At 37.7% G+C, this 16,640-nt stretch overlaps 1 protein-coding gene across 1 annotated transcript in view; it reads left to right on the top strand.

Moving 5' to 3' along the window:
- Prp8 (pre-mRNA processing factor 8) overlaps positions 1-16,640 on the top strand; it is a 116,443-nt gene that overhangs the window by 15,216 nt on the left and 84,587 nt on the right. The window contains exons 5-7 of the mRNA XM_083124178.1: positions 8,605-8,820; positions 9,563-9,775; positions 11,898-12,023. Coding sequence (XP_082980304.1) covers positions 8,605-8,820; positions 9,563-9,775; positions 11,898-12,023 — 555 coding nt within the window. The remainder of the gene's footprint in view (positions 1-8,604; positions 8,821-9,562; positions 9,776-11,897; positions 12,024-16,640) is intronic.

Here is a 16,640-nt window from a genome sequence, read left to right as displayed (position 1 = left end):
ACGTGGTGCTTTGCATTGCATTTTGTGGCGCCGCAACTAAGGGGCTCGAAAATAGAAGACTTCCCCCTTCCCAGTGAAGTGTTGCCCAGTGCTCCCTTAGTGTTTTGTCCACCCAATCCATTGCCATTTCCAGAAGATGGATCGTGGTGATCGTCGGATACTTAGAAAATCAAAGTTCGCACCGAACTCTCCAAGACATCGGCAGTGTGCTGCAGCCAGCCGTGAAGCGACGTTTCAGGTTACCAATGTTTGGAGTGTCGGCTTCTTTATCACCCGGAGTGCTGTCCAATGACAGAGACTGTTGTGGATGGAGGTGATAAGGAGTTTCGATGCCAGAAATGCCTCGAAGTACGATTTCAGCCAACTCCGACGGCTACTCTTTCGTCTCCAGCAACAGTGATGATGCCTGAGTGGGTCAATGTTTTGGTGGCCTCCCTAGCGGAAAAGGAGCGTGAGCGACATGAACAGCTGATCGCAGCGTTCTCAGAGAAAGACCGAGAGCGCGAAGAGAGATTGAAGGCCGAAAAGGAGGAGGAGAAGAGACGCCATGAACAGCTTATGGGCCAGTTATCCGAAATGGTGCAGCAACTTAGTTCCATTCCTGCACGGATTCAGTTAACTGAAGAGAGGATAACTCAGGTGTAGTCGGCACAACAAGAACTCGTTTGTAAACAGACTGTTTTAGAGACTGAAGTTGTTGTGTACAGGAAGAAGTGACGGGACTCAGTGGTCGACTGTCAAGTGAAATTTTGGGACTTCGAACACATGTGCAGAGTACGGTGACCGAAACATGCTCGACTCTAATGGACTCAATAAAAGAACTTGGAGAACGAGTGACAAACTTATCGTTACGTGCAGACACGGCTTTCCATGATACAGGTTTAGCTTCACTAGAACTTCCAGTGACAAACGAGTGTGACTTAACCTGTAAGTCAGTTCCCGGTGCCCAAACAGCTGATAGACTTCGCAATATGGGTAACGATAGACAGCTATCTTCTCATGTTCAGGTACCCATTTCTCATCCAAACAAACAAGCAAGAAACGATCAGCGGCGTGGACTGAGATATGAAGATCCTTCCGACAATGACAGTGTCCTGTGCCAAGATCGTGTTTTTCGAGTTCCCCGTATGACAGACATCAACCAGCTGCCAAAGTTTGATGGAAACATCGAAGCCCATTCTGCCAAGAAATACCTCCGCAAGTTGAACCTAAGTTTCGATCTGATACAAGTGCCAGATGAATGTCGATTGGACTTGTTGTCGAGAATTTTTATTGGCACTGCAGAGCACTGGCTCTCGGCTAATCGTGACCAGTTTCTCGACTACGAGGATTTTTGTGATCAGTTTAAGGCACAGTTTGCTTCTATTGAGGCCAAGCAAAGGCAACTGGCAGCCTTGCGAAGACGGCGGTACTCGCGGCAGACCAATGCGAGCATGGAAAGTTATGCCTGGAGCATATACATGGGTTTTAAAAATCTATCGGACACACTGCGAGAATCGGAAGTTGTTACGCTAATTATCGAACAATTGCCCTTCCGTGTACGTCATCTGTGCCTTGCGAATGCACCCAGAAACATTCGTGATCTCACTGCTTTCCTGAAAAGCTACGAGTCGTGTGAAGAACCCATTGGCTTCAGACAGTATGATAACGCAGGTGGTGAGCGACGACGTGATGAAGATGCTAATTCTCGTCGTCCGCAGAATACCAGGTCGCCGCAGGTGCGCACGATTAGGCAGAACGTGTGGCCTAATCGACAGGTTCAGAGACAATATCGCCCATATACAGAACTTCGTCGCCTAGATCAGCAAAACCGCCCGGTACAAGGCGCTACTATTGGAGTCTTGATGGTCATAGTGGCCAGGAAAACGCTCGTCTTACCTAATTAATTTGTTCCGAGTTTGGCAAGGACTGTGCAAGGAGCAAGCCGCCTCAAAAAAAAAAAAAAAAAAAAAAAAAAAAAAAAAAAAAAAAAAAAAAAAAAAACTACCTGATGTTAGTACTACAATAGACCTGTCAAATAGTGAAGAAACTGACATAAAAGAGCTATATCTATAGACTGTAATACTCCAAAAGTAACACCACTTTAGCTGGATTGTTTGTTTCATTCCTAGTGGACACAGGAAATTTTGATGGGCATAACGTCAACATCTATGTTGTGAAGAATCTCCCCGCTGACATGTTTTTGGAGTTTCCTTTTGATGTGGTTACCAGGCCAAACTGGACTTTGAACTAAATAAGTTAACACTTCAACTTAGTGATGCAACCTCAGTCACCGAAAATATTATATGTGATACGAGTGCAAAAAGGATAGTATAAATGTGAGCATCGTATCTGTGAAGATAAGTGGACGGCAAATGCACAAAACCTGAAGTGTAAATTATATGAGAGTCCAAATGTATTTCAATTACTATTGGCTTATAAAGTCGGATTTCCGACAATTATAATAGAATAAAGCGAGAAGTTAACCGCACGTTTAGAAGTAAAAAAAGAGATTACTTGAAAAGCAAAATTGACGAAATTGAAACAAACAGCAAAAATAAAAATATCAGAGATTTATATAAAGGTGTAAATGAATTTAGAAAGGGGTGGCAACCTAAAGTAAACTTGATAAAAGATAAAGACGGTGATTTTCTAGCTGACCCATGCGATATTCTAAATAGATGGAAGAACTACTTTAATGACCTTTTAAATGTCCATGTAGGAGATAAATCAGAAGTAAATGAAGTCCACACAGCAGAACCTTTAGTTCCAGAACCTAACTTGACGGAAGTTAAAGATGCTATTAAAAGGCTAAAGAATAACAAAGCACCTGGCATTGATTTAATACCAGCTGAGTTAATTAAATATGGTGGAAATTCATTAATATGTCAAATTCATAAATTAATTTGTTTAATATGGAATAAAGAAGAAATCCCTCAACAGTGGAAAGAATCCATAATTGTTCCTGTGTTTAAAAAAGGTGATAAAATGAACTGCAATAATTACCGTGGAATTTCTCTACTCTCAACAACATACAAAATATTGTCTAACATTATTTTAACAAGACTAACCCCATATGCTAATGAAATTATAGGTGATTATCAATGTGGATTTAAACGTAACAGATCAACTACAGATCAAATTTTTCACATCAGACAGACACTTGAAAAAAAGTGGGAATATAATCAAAATGTCCATCAGCTATTCATTGATTTCAAAAAAGCATATGATTCGTTCAAAAGAGATAAATTATATAATATATTAGTAGAGTTTGGAATACCTAAGAAGCTTGTTAGTATGATAAAAATATGCACCAGTGAAACAGAAAGTAAAATTCGTGTGGGTAATAATATGTCTGACAAATTTACAATTCATGATGGGTTAAAACAAGGAGATGCATTATCTCCATTGCTCTTTAATTTTGCCTTAGAATATGCTGTAAGGAAGGTAAAAGAAACTAAAGAAGGACTAAAATTAAATGGTGTGACTCAGTTGTTAGCATATGCAGATGATGTAGACTTACTGGGGGATGATGTGAATACAATTGAGAATAATGCTAAAATATTTTTCAAAACTGCTAAAGAGATAGGTTTGTAAGTTAACAAAGAGAAAACTAAATATATGCTTACAGGCCGAAACCAAGTGTTAGGTAATAATCAAAATCTAATTATTGATAACAACTCGTTTGAACCAGTTTCCAAATTCAAATACTTAGGAGTAATATTAACAAATGAAAATTATATTAAAGAGGAAATAAAAAGTAGGCTTAATTCAGGAAATGCATGTTACTTTTCTCTTCATAAACTTTTGTCTTCTCGTTTAATATCTAAGAAACTAAAAGTTAAAATATACAAAACAGTAATTTTGCCTGTAGTATTATATGGGTGTGAAACTTGGTCCCTTACATTGAAAGAGGAACATAAATTGAGAGTATTTGAAAATAAAATCCTTAGGAAAATCTTTGGACCTAAAAGGGATGAGGAGACAGGTGAGTGGAGAAGGTTACATAATTTAGAACTACATAATTTGTACTCATGTCCAGATATTATTAGAATAATTAAATCAAGAAGACTTAGGTGGGCAGGACATGTGGCACGAATGGGAGAGGAAAGAGGAGTTTACAGGATTCTTGTTGGGAAACCAGATGGTAAGAGACCTGTAGGAAGGCCAAGACGAAGATGGAGGGACAACGTTGAGATGGACCTAAAGGAAATCGGTAGGGATGGAAAGGAGTATATAGAACTTGCTCAAGATAGGAACAGATGGAAGGCCTGTGTTGCTGCAGCCATGAACCTTCGGGTTTAAGAAGGCTAGAGAGTTAGTTAGTTAGTTAGTTAGTCGGATTTCCTGAAAGGTGAGAAAGATTTAGCGGAGTGGAGAGTGAATTAAATTTAATGAAACAGGTGCCTGTGTTTCAAAACCTTTTATCGATGTCACACGCAACGCGTATGAGAAAGTTTGTGCCAAGTGGAAGAACATCTGTTTAGTAAAACGAACTTAATGCTTTTGTACATGTCTTATCTAGTCCTATCTAGTCCTATAATTTTCAAGATCAGCTGTGGCTCGCTTATGCCAGAAAACATATGGTTATTCAACAATTCTGTTTATGAAAATATCGGTGTTGCTCCTTCGAAACATTTTATTCTATCCTCCTTGTCCAACAACCTCAAGAAACCTCGGACTACCAATGAGATTTATTCAACAAACATTCTCTTTTTCATTTTCAACAATGATGAACAATCTAGTTCATTGTGTTCTTTAATGTACTACGATAAAAACGAAGCAAAGGAAAGCTCTTTCTTTTCAACGCGAAGACTTTTTCTTGTAAGAAAAACATTGTTAATATATAGAGTTTCAGCGTTGTAACAATCAGTTCTTTTATTTTGTCTCTTGTTTATTTTTCACTGACGGAAGCAAATTAAAGAGTTATGTAACAACAATGGTTGTAACGCGATAAAAATGCCATTGTTGACGAAACAATAAACAACTGATTTATTGATAAGCTCAAGGAAGCAAAGCTATAAGTATGTCAAATGAAGATTGTGCTCTTTATAAAAACTAGGTCAAATAACAATGACCAGAAAGGAACATAAATTTTGGATGAAAGTATTGTCAGACCTGTAAAATGTTTTGTTTCACCGAGCTTATATTTACGAAGGTATATCTTATATTATCCAAGTTGATTGTTTATGTATGTGCATATTAATTTACATTTATTCAAAGTTTCGACGTTAACATGTAACCTATAAATTACATATGCCAATATTGTTTTTGAAAGAAAACTTGGATCAGTCAAGTACTTATGTCCTCAGTGTAATCTGAGTGTATAATTTTATAATTGTTTTAACCGAATATTATTTGTGTTATGCGATAGTAAGCATCTATTTAAAAAAAAAATACTTCGATATACTCAGCCATTTTTTTTTAATGCCGACAAGGGGGGAAATTGTAACGACCGCCATGTTAGGCAAATTTAAGTTGTATATTGGCATTTACCTTATTCGTATACTTTCAAGTTAAGAACTTGGATTAAATTACTTATACTTAATTGTTTTTATAATTCATGTATATATTCACGATTTATCTTATGTTATAATATTGTTCGCGTATTTTTGCCACATTTATTCAGAATTTATAGGCTAATAATTATCCCAAATAATATATGCAACGTTTTCATTGTTTAAGCACAAGTTAAATACATTTCTTCTTAATATCGATTTTTGTTCAACAATGTACAAGATTGAAGTAATTTATATTTGTTATAAACTAAATCTTTATTTAATCATTTTTATGTGCAAGGGCAAATATGATTTATTGATAAAATCAGTTTAGTTATTTCTATATAGTTTAATATTGTAATATTCTAACAAAGTATTTCTCCCTCGTTTTCAATAAAATATCGTATTCCTATTGGCTGTTTATGTTAGGAGTGGGGGAACCACGCTTCGTGTTCTTGGCGATGTAGAAACTTCCACGTTGGCATTTTTAATTGTTGCCAACCTGAACTTTAGCTTACTATCGCTAATTAACATTGATGTGTTATATAAATTATCAGTTTTTCTTGTGCTATATTATGTTATGAGTTTGTATTGTAAGTTAGAACAATCTGTTATCCTGCGCCTCACGCTTGAGGTAGGAGTTGAGGTCTTGCTATTAACTGTGAAGGCGGTGCACGGACTCTCGTGTTAAATAAATTGCTTATCACTGCCTGCGAGCGTGCATGACCCAACAAATTATAACTTTTAACTTGTGCGAATCAGTATGTACACGCGCGATTCATGATTAAAGATTTTGGACATTTTAATTATAAAGTATTTGGAATTTTATTTACTGTCACGTGTTGCAATTCGGTGGTTTCCTTCCTGGAGGAAGGGTGGATCGTCTTAATCCCGATCCCTGGGTGAGAACTGGTGCTCCCAACTGAGCAGCCGGAGCAAGGAGCGGTGTGTTGCCAATTCGAATCTCCATACCCTGGAGTTACGAGTGGTGGTACGTTGCATTGCATTTTGTGGTGCCGCAACGTGGGGGGCCACAAAATGCAATGCAAACTAAGTGGTAATTGTTGTGGATTATTCCTTAACCTTTTTGGCAATGATGAATGGCGTAGGGGTCCTGAAATCAGCCAGTAATGTGGGCTGACACCTCCCCAGTAAATGGTCAGTGCCTGAGGTACATGGCCTTTCTGGTGGTAGGTGGAATAACGCTATCTGAGCTGTGCAATTATTAATAGATAAGATCTGTGGCACTAAAAATTCCTTTATCATATATTCAGTATCATGTATTCAATGTTCTTGCTTATTTTCTGTGTTAACGACAAGTCTTTTAATATCATTTGTATTAGTGCTAAACTAATACCACTTTGATATGTTGTGCTGATACTCTTTACTACAGTAACCTGTAGTAAGTGATGATACAGAAAGGATTATTAATGACAGTCTTTCTTCAACTCTGTACCCTTATCTTGGCAAGTGTGAATGTACAAATTTGCAACATTGTGATATTTCTGAATACTCCTGTTATTTTTTATGCCCTTGAGTGAAATTTCAACAATGCTTTAAGTAGTCTGCTTTCAATCTTGTCACCAAAGTTTTTGGTTCAAGTTCTATCCTGGGCATTGGTCCTTTCATCAATTTCACCAAATCATCACTTTTCCTAATGGGTACACTTAGCCAATAGTGGATAATAAACAATATAAAATAAAATAACAAAAAATGAGAATACAAAATACCAACAAAACTATCTTTTCTGAATTGTACTCGAATTAATGATGAAAGTTGTGTGAATTACTCACAAATTTAATAAAAATATATTAATAACTTATGTTTTGCGAGTATCTATGTTGCTCCTGTGATGTTTCGGGACGCAACTACTCCCTTCCTCAGGGTGTTCTCGGTTAGCTTATATATAATTCATAACCGCGTCGACCTCTCCATAGGTACAGGATATGGGATTGGTTAAAGGTGTGTGGTTAAAAAACAATAAAAATCTAAACCCATTACAGGTGCACGTCATAGTACCATGATGTTTCCCCAATTAGAAACTGCTAATCGGGGAAACAGCATGGTACTATGACGTGCACCTGTAATGGGTTTAGATTTTTATTGTTTTTTAACCACACACCTTTAACCAATCCCATATCCTGTACCTATGGAGAGGTCGACGCGGTTATGAATTATATATAACCTAAACGAGAACAGCCTGAGGAAGGGAGCAGTTGCGTCCCGAAACGTCACAGGAGCAACATAGATACTCGCAAAACGTAAGTTATTAATATTTTTTTTTTTATGAATTGTAGTGTCTCAATAAAGGTGCAGCTTATGTGCAAGCACCTGTGCCCTTTACATGTACAATTATAGTATTACTTTTAATATTTTTTTCATTTGCTAAATTTTCTTTAAATTCATTTTAATAACTAATCATTATTGTGCAGAAAGTCACATGCATTTCATTATGGTTTGCAGCAAGCTTTCATAACTAACATTTTTCAGTGTTTTTTTCGCAGTCACTGTGTAAAACCTGGGATAATGTTTTTGTTCCACTTGCACACACTGTTCTGTGTGTCTAAAAGTGGAAAAAATAAATGTTTGTCTTGTGCAGAAATAGGCATTTGACTTCGGCCTCGGGAGGCCCGGCCTTCGAGTTGAAGGTCGGCCTCACAGGACCTCAAGCTCAAGGTTGGCCTTCAGCTTCACATGGCCTCAGCCTCCGAACTCCAACTCGGCCTCAGCCTCTGAGCTCCATCTCGTCCTCTGGCCTCACACAGAATCAGCCCCTGATCTACAACTCAGCCTCCGAATTTCAACTCGGTTTCGGCCTCACACGGCCTCAGTCTTCGATCTCCATCTCGGCCTCTGGGCTCACATGGCATCAGCCTCTGAACTCCAACTCAGCTTCGGCCTCACACAGCCTCAGCCTCGCAAGGTTACTGGAGGCCAAGGCTGAGGCCCAGCCTCAGGAGGCTGGACATCTCTGTTCTTGTGTGACTTACCGAATTTTGTGTTCCTACTGTGCGAGGTGTGACAATAGTAACAAAATACTCTTAAACCTTCACTAGTTTTTACTGTTTTGTATTCTACTTGTGTCAAAATAAAGACATTTTACCTTAAATTTATTTTTTCCGTGTAGTACAATGTGGATCATGATGCGACGTGAGAAGAGAGACAGACGTCACTTCAAGAGAATGCGCTTTCCACCATTCGACGATGAAGAACCGCCATTGGATTATGCTGACAATGTGTTGGATGTTGAACCGTTGGAAGCTATCCAAATTGAATTGGATCCCGAAGAAGATGCATCTGTTGCAAAATGGTTTTATGACCACAAGCCACTCGTCGGTACAAAGTAAGTATATATGTACATGTTGAAGTTCAATTCCATGATACTTTTTCAGTTGTTACACAGTATGGAAACACTTTCCTATTTATTCTCGTAGCTTCACTTGTGAGCCATGGGAACCTGACAATAGGTTGGCAACACTGGCAGTTGGGTGGGAAAGCAACTCATTGCACACTTGCACATTGATGGCAAAGGAATTGGTGCACTACTGCACACCGTTCATTTGTTGTGAAAACATTATTAATAAATGTCAAGTGGACAATAAAGCTTTCTTTCTTTATCTCAACTCCATACACTTCTCAGCTGTGAATTTCATTCTGGTTCAGCTGTCTAAAATTCAACGTAAAAATAAGTCACGTTTATTTTCAGGTCCAATTTAAACATCTGATTGGATAGTGTCCATTTACGCTGTTAACTGACAATTCACTTGTAGTTTTAGAACTTGTTGGTAAGGAGAGTAATAACTTATTGTTTGATGTCGAGGAGAAATCATCTGTATGCACTGCAATCAAAGTCTCCTGAATTCAGTTGACAATGGCAGCATGTTGAATTATTTAGGTTACACTTTAAACACTCATTTATTCATCTCTAAGTCTAAATGGTTGCAGTGCAGGTGTTATTTTTAATATCATTTCAGATGCATCTTGTATGGTAATTAGTTTGGTAACAGTGAGAGTTGTCTCAATAGTGTAGTTTTAAGTAGTAAGTAATATTTCTTGTATTAATTTGAGCTTCTGCCCAATTCCAGGCATGTAAATGGCTCCACTTACAGACGATGGAATCTGACATTACCACAGACAGCGACGCTGTACAGGCTGGCCAACCAGCTTCTCACGGATTTAGTTGATGATAACTACTTCTATCTCTTCGATTTGAAGTCATTCTTCACAGCAAAAGCCTTGAACATGGCTATCCCTGGTGGACCAAAATTTGAACCCCTTATCAAGGATGCAAATCCTGCGTAAGTTTTTCTTCTAATATTTTATTAGTGCATATTTTATGTGAACAGTGTTTCCTTGTTTGTCTTTTTTCATCAGGAATGTTAAAGAATAATCTGTAGTAGGGATGCACATGGAAATTATCGCTGACATGTAAGGAACACAAAAATATTTGCATTATTATCGTATGATAAACGTAACGCGAGTTGTACCCCCCAAAATGGAATGGTCAGCATGCCACTGATTCAAGCTTCAAAATGCAGCGGTATCTTGAAATGACTGTAGCTCAGAGGTTAATTGCCCTAGAGGTAATGAATCACAGATTCAGACGATATAAAATGTATGCACATTCGGCATATATATGGGGGGGAAAGGTTTTTTTTTTATTAAATGGGGTTTCCCCCCGCCCCCAAAAGAAAAGGTCAACATGCACAGAAATTATCGCTGGCATGTAAGAAACAGAAATATTTGCATCATTATCATATATGGAATGTAACGTGAGTTGTACCCTTGAAACGAAAGGCCTGCGCACCACTGTCTCAAGCTTCGATTTTCATGTACGCACAATCTTCCAGGAGGAAAAGCTAGAACGGAGTGACAAAAGCATGCCAATTCTTGCAGCTACTTCCAAATTCTATTTTTAGACAATGCAGGGTAACCTTTTTAGCCATTTGTGAAACACTGTGCTCAAGAACAAGGGTTTTCTTCTGTGCACCCCGAACTTACATTATTACGATGCAGTTTCAACAACCCCTCTTCCCCAAAACCCAACATTCCTCTTGACCTCGGGTACCGATATACAAACTTCTTTCCAATGCAGTTTCCAGGGGTGAGGGAAACGTATTACTTTAGAACAACAAAGCCGGCCTTCCTTTGTTGGCAAAATTTTTCCCTTGAAGAAAGACTCGTAGAAGAAGTCTCCTTTTTCCAACCTTTTTCCCGCCATTTTCATGAAAAGAATAAACTTGCAACAATCATTTCTGTTAACAACAATATGAAAAAAGAAAATCAAAATTCTAGCCAAAAATAGCGAAGTTATAACGTAAAAACTACGACCTTGACAGGGTGTGTCGATCGAGACTATCGGGTCTCCAAGGGTTACATGAGAGCGTCTTGATTGAGATGACCGGGCTCCTAAAAGTTAAACTGCAGGTTTAGTTGCAATTAGCCCCTCTGTGCATTTGCATAAATTGATCTTAAATCAAAAACTCAATCTCATAAGGTTGTATCTCTCTTGTAATTTTTTGTTTAATGTATAGTATGTCTTGGGTAGATTGACGTATAATTGTAATGGAATATTTATGTATATACACAATCACATTTATACAGGATTTCAATATTCAACTTAACAAAATCACAGCATGCAGCGGACATTAAGGTGAATAACCTTATATTATGTTCTGCTTGTTGAGGCTTAGTTTTGAAGCTGAGCCCTGTAATCGATTATGCAATCCAAAAAAAAAAGCATGATCGGTGCCGATATATAGCTTAGTCTTATCAGTAGGGCTAGGATTTTTATGACCTAAAAATCACCAAAATATGCAAAATAATATATGCTCTTAATGACCTAAAATTTTACAAAATATGGACTATAATTTGAAAAATATGCCCTTATAACTAAACGGTTTCAAACATCAATATCTAACTTATGCTGAAATATTTTCATATACATACTATTTTTAGTTCACTTTGTGGGCCCTGAAGAGTTGAAATGCACAATGAATACTTTCTTTAAATTTTCAATTAAAAATGAAAAAGGTTTTGCTGCAGTCCAAAAAAAAAAACCCTCTAGTGAAGATGGGAGTAAGAACGAAACCACTGGAAAATTACTGTATCTTTTTTGAAAAAAGCAAAAATATGCTGAATGTGACCGAAAATCCATGAAAATATGCTTTATCACGTAGAAATGGCCAAATATACCAAAATATGAAATTAAAGAGCCACCTTAATTCAATTAGTTTCTTCACAATATGAATTTCTATATATTTAGGGAACACATCACCCTTATCAAAAAAAATATGCTAAGTCATAAAAATCCTAGACGTACTTATCAGTAAGCTAGGTAAATGTTTGATTATAAATATTGTGCACGTGTCCTGTAAGTTTAAATTTGTGTTTTAAAGATAGGTTTCCTGATTATTACAGAGATGAAGACTGGAATGAGTTCAATGATATCAACAAGATTATCATCAGGCAACCCATCAGAACTGAATACAGGATTGCATTCCCATATTTATACAACAATATGCCACACTATGTTCATTTGTCGTGGTAGGTATTTTTCTTTTTTCTGTATATTATTATTATTTGGGTTTTATGTTGCTTGTGTGCCACTTTTGCAAATCATGATGAGGATTAGTGATGATTAGATAAAGGTGATGGAGGGACACTTGACCTCCAAGCTAACTAACTTGTTGTTAATAATAGTAAATAATAATGTTACATGGTAATACAGTAAGACTCATTTTTAAAATGGTCTATATTTCTATCAATGTTAAATTTAGGTTCTCTACAATGTCAAGCTTTGTCACAATTTATTTCAACTAAGTATACCACGTTTGGTACATCTTGTCACACTTCCTGCACTTGTCGATCATTAGCATTTCTAGCACAAACCATGCGGCGTTCCTGCTGTAGACAGAGTGGAACCCCGTGTTAGAGGATGTTGAGATCAGGTTACGCATAAGATAAGTGGGAATGCAAAAATTCAACACCAAACTGATCAGCACCCACAACGTGGAAACATCATCTACGTTAGCACCTCTCTGCTGGCTCCCATTCGCTCCTCGCTGACAAGCAGACAACTTTTTCCTCATTTCTTATTGGCACCAAAGCTGTCGAGCGATCACTAGTGCAGGAAACGTTGCATGTTGTAACAAATGTGCTATAATAGAAGGCTGTATATTTGGATGTGTGAAATTAAGAATAGTTTATATCTTTTTTTGTGTCATTAACCTTTAGCAGATGGCTGGTTTCAAACAAAGCCACGAGGGCCTCCCCGATGGTGCAGTGGTAGCTTCGTCGCCTTGTAATCAAGGGGTCCCGGGTTTGATACCCGATAGAGGCACACAGTGGCTCGGATCCCACTTTAGACTGTAGGTCCAGTCCCGGTTAGCCTTACAGTGCATAAAGTGGACTTAAAACTCCCAACTCGATCAATCAAACATAACCACCACCACAGGGCAGCAATTATCATGTAATTTTGTGAAAACTACAGATGATAATTCAGTTCTGTCTGTTTTGTTCATGTGTGTACATACGAAGGTGTGACACCCAGGAATAACAAAAAAAATACGAGGGTAAGTCAAAAGTAAATGAACTCATTTTTTTTATTTTTCACAGCAACAATAGAAAACTTACAATGACATCATTTTTCAACATAGTCACCCTCCACTTCAATATACTTGGTCCAATGTTCCACAAGCTTTCCGATACCCTGAGAGAAAAAGGTTTTCGGTTGAGCAGCAAACCACGTATGCACCGCTTCCTTCACCTGTTGATCTGTGGTGAATCGACGGCCTCTTAAAGCATCTTTAAGTGGACCAAACAGATGGTAATCCAATGGGGCGAGATCAGGACTGTATGCACGATGCTGCAACACCTTGAAGCTCAGATTCTGAAGAGTTTGACTGGTGTGGGCGACGGTATGGGGACGCACGATATTCCTTCTGACAATCGACCTTGTCGAATTGCAGGCTTCAACTTGTTGGGAAGAAGCATATCACTGTAACACTTCATCAATAGTCACTCGTCGGTTATTCAGAATCAGTACACGGACTTGCTCAATGTTGCCATCAGTAGTGGATGTAGCTGGACGTCCTGCTCTTTCCTCGTCCACGCTTGTTCAACCACTTTTGAACTTTTCAATCCACTGGTAAACACTTCGCTGCGGTAAAACAGTGTCACCGTATTGTGCTGAAAGTCTTGTATGGATTTCAGGTCCTGGTACACCTTCAGACCACAAAAAATGTATTACGGAACACTGTTCTTCTGTGGTGCACACGGACAGTGGCGCAGCCATGTTTACTTTGCAACAGTGCAGAGTGAACTGAAGTGATGGTGCTGTAACCTGCCACAAGCAAAGACAATGGTGCCATCTGTCGGCTTGCGAGTGAGCTCAGAAAGCTGTACAGCCAACCTACAGACGAAACGAAAAAAGTGCATATTCTTTTTGACTTACCCTCGTACTATTATTAATGAACGCATTTTGAAAATGCCAATCTTTTTCACTCCAAAAATAATTTATGTATCTTATTAACATGTAACTACATATTTTTTTCCCGTTAATCTATTGTGGTGGCCACAAAGGCATGTCTAATATGAATTTTTGTGTAAAATTTTGATCTTATTTTTTCTTGAACTTTTGTTATTGGTAGGTAAAATTATAAATTTCACCTTTGCAAGAGTCCTGTAATTAAGAAAAAAAAGAATTTTGTCTCTACGACAATTAATTCTCCTGCTACGTTTTTTTTTTTTTTTACATTGTTGGAAGTTTGAAAAATTACGTGCCTGAAAAGTTCCCATCTGCAGTGTCTCCCATCCACTAAAGGTTCATTGACATTGTCACATAAGTTTTGGAAATATCGAGCAGTTAAGAGATATTTTCACTAGCAGTGTGACAGATTAATTGTGATTCAAGATGTTAGTTACCTTTTCAAGATAAAAGGTAGCAGCTGATATCACACACAGTTTAAGTATCATTCTAATATTGATGGCTAAAAAATAAGATAATCCAGAATTGAGTGTCAATATATGCAAATTGGACAAACAAATTAGTGACCTTAATTTACACAAAAATTGCAGGATCTACATCTGGATGAATTTTCGATATGTATGAGAAATACCTAATGGAACCTTGTTTTTATTACATGCATCTTGAATTTTTCCCGAGATGTCTTTCAGTGTTCAAGCATATAATTTACAGGTCAGTGGAACCCTGATTTTACACCTGCCGCAAAATGACTTCGGACCTCATAACAAAAGCACAAAAAATACAGAAAATTCATGTGAAAAGCTATTAGATACAGCAAAAAATGCATATATTAGTACAGAGTCATGTTGCCTTTACTTTTGAGAACCGTTTGGATGTGCTTTGGCTTGGATTCACTAAGACTTCGGAAGTAATTTAAGTCCATGTGCACCTTGTTCTGTTTGGAGGGTCTATAGGTTCTGAATCTTTTTCTTTCCCAGAAATTGCTTCATACGATGCCAACAATTTTCAATTGTGTTGAGGTTGGGGCTATTCCCAGGCCACTCTAACATCTTTATCTGTTGTTTCACAAGCCATTTCCTTATCTTCTTAGCCGTTGTGACAAGGAGCGTTATCATGCATGAAAAGATCACGCTCGTGGATCTGAAGCATATCCACTAAATGGTCCTGAAGAATGTTGATATATCGGTCTGCATTCATCGTCACATTTTGTGGTAAGAAATATAAACCTGCCCTACCCTTTTTACCTGAACCCCCCCCCCCACACACACCATTACAGACTTGGAGTGCCTAATGGTCGGAACTGTATACTTTGGGTTGTATCGATCTGAAGATGATGGACATTGAACCTTAGCAGCTCATATTTGGAACAGTTGGAGTGAGCTTTCATCAGAAAACATGACTTTCCTCCACTGGGCTGGTGTCCAGTGTGCATATTTCTTTGCAAAAGAAAGACTGTCTGTCTTTCTTCATGCGGGTGGTGAGTAGTGGCTTCTTAGCAGTACGACACGGCAAATCCAAATATTTCTGTAAACTGGTGGATCGTGCGAACACTAACGTTTTCCAGTAGACTCGGGTGCATTTCTTTAAGTTCTTTTGCTGTCAGTCGAGGGTTTTTCTTCTTTGTCACAAATGCACTTGAACAGTAGTCAAATATCCAACACAAATACAGTAGGATAATATCCAACACAAAGTGCACCACACGAAAACACAGCAATTTATCACACACACTACAGCAGAAAGTCACCCTTCCTGTGTCAATTAACAATACGAAATGAAATGAACTGGTTGATCAGCAGTAATACACTATTGCCAGATAAAAATGCAGAAACAATTCCATGTTCGAAACAAAACAACACTAGATAGAAGGCTACAAAGTGATAGACCGCTTACTACGGCAGATTTCACATGAGGTCGGAAGTCATTTTGCAGCAGATGTACATTCCTTGATTTTACATTTTGCAGCATTTTATTTTTTTTCAGCTTGGTCCCCTGAAAAAACATAATGTTGAGGTTCCACTGTATCTGTTTTATGTCCCAGTCTTTGAAATTGTGTTTAAAACATTTGAAGTCTTGATGAAGAGGCTTTCTCGGGATATCAAGCTGGTGATTTCCATATAACGATTATAATAAAAATTAAAAATACACTTATGATTTTATAATTTTCCAAGCTTTTGAGAGCCAACATCACTCTAATCTTCAGGGATTGAAGCGACACTTCAAACAAGACCAATATTGTATTTGTAGGACTAAGAGAAAGTAGTTTCACAAAATTCATCAGAACATTTTTTTGGCTGATTTAAAAAGAAAAATTAAAATTACGAATTGTATTTGAAACCTTTCTATCTGTACTGTAATTAAATTTCATCACGATCATATAAGTTTTTTATTTATAGAATTTCAAAGAGAGCGGCCAGTTGGCAAAAACCTCACTTCTTTGTTGTCATGACGAAAAAAATCTAAGCTTGAAAAAATTGTTTAACGTAGCTTAACGCAGAATTCAAGAAGCTAAATGTTGATGCAACTCATGCAGGTCAATTGGTTAATTTTTAATTGGAGTCCAAACTCTAGTACCCGTACTTGTTAATTCGACAGTAGTATTTGAATCCGAAATTCTGGATCAAATATCCAAATTCACAATGTTGGATCTGAATATTGAATCCAATATTTGAATTTCA

Source organism: Lepisma saccharinum, chromosome 6 (assembly GCF_977018435.1).
Source record: "Lepisma saccharinum chromosome 6, izLepSacc3.1, whole genome shotgun sequence".
NCBI lineage: Eukaryota > Metazoa > Arthropoda > Insecta > Zygentoma > Lepismatidae > Lepisma > Lepisma saccharinum.
The sequence above is the reverse complement of the archived record's forward strand: the minus strand, read 5'-3'. Positions and strand labels throughout refer to the sequence as shown.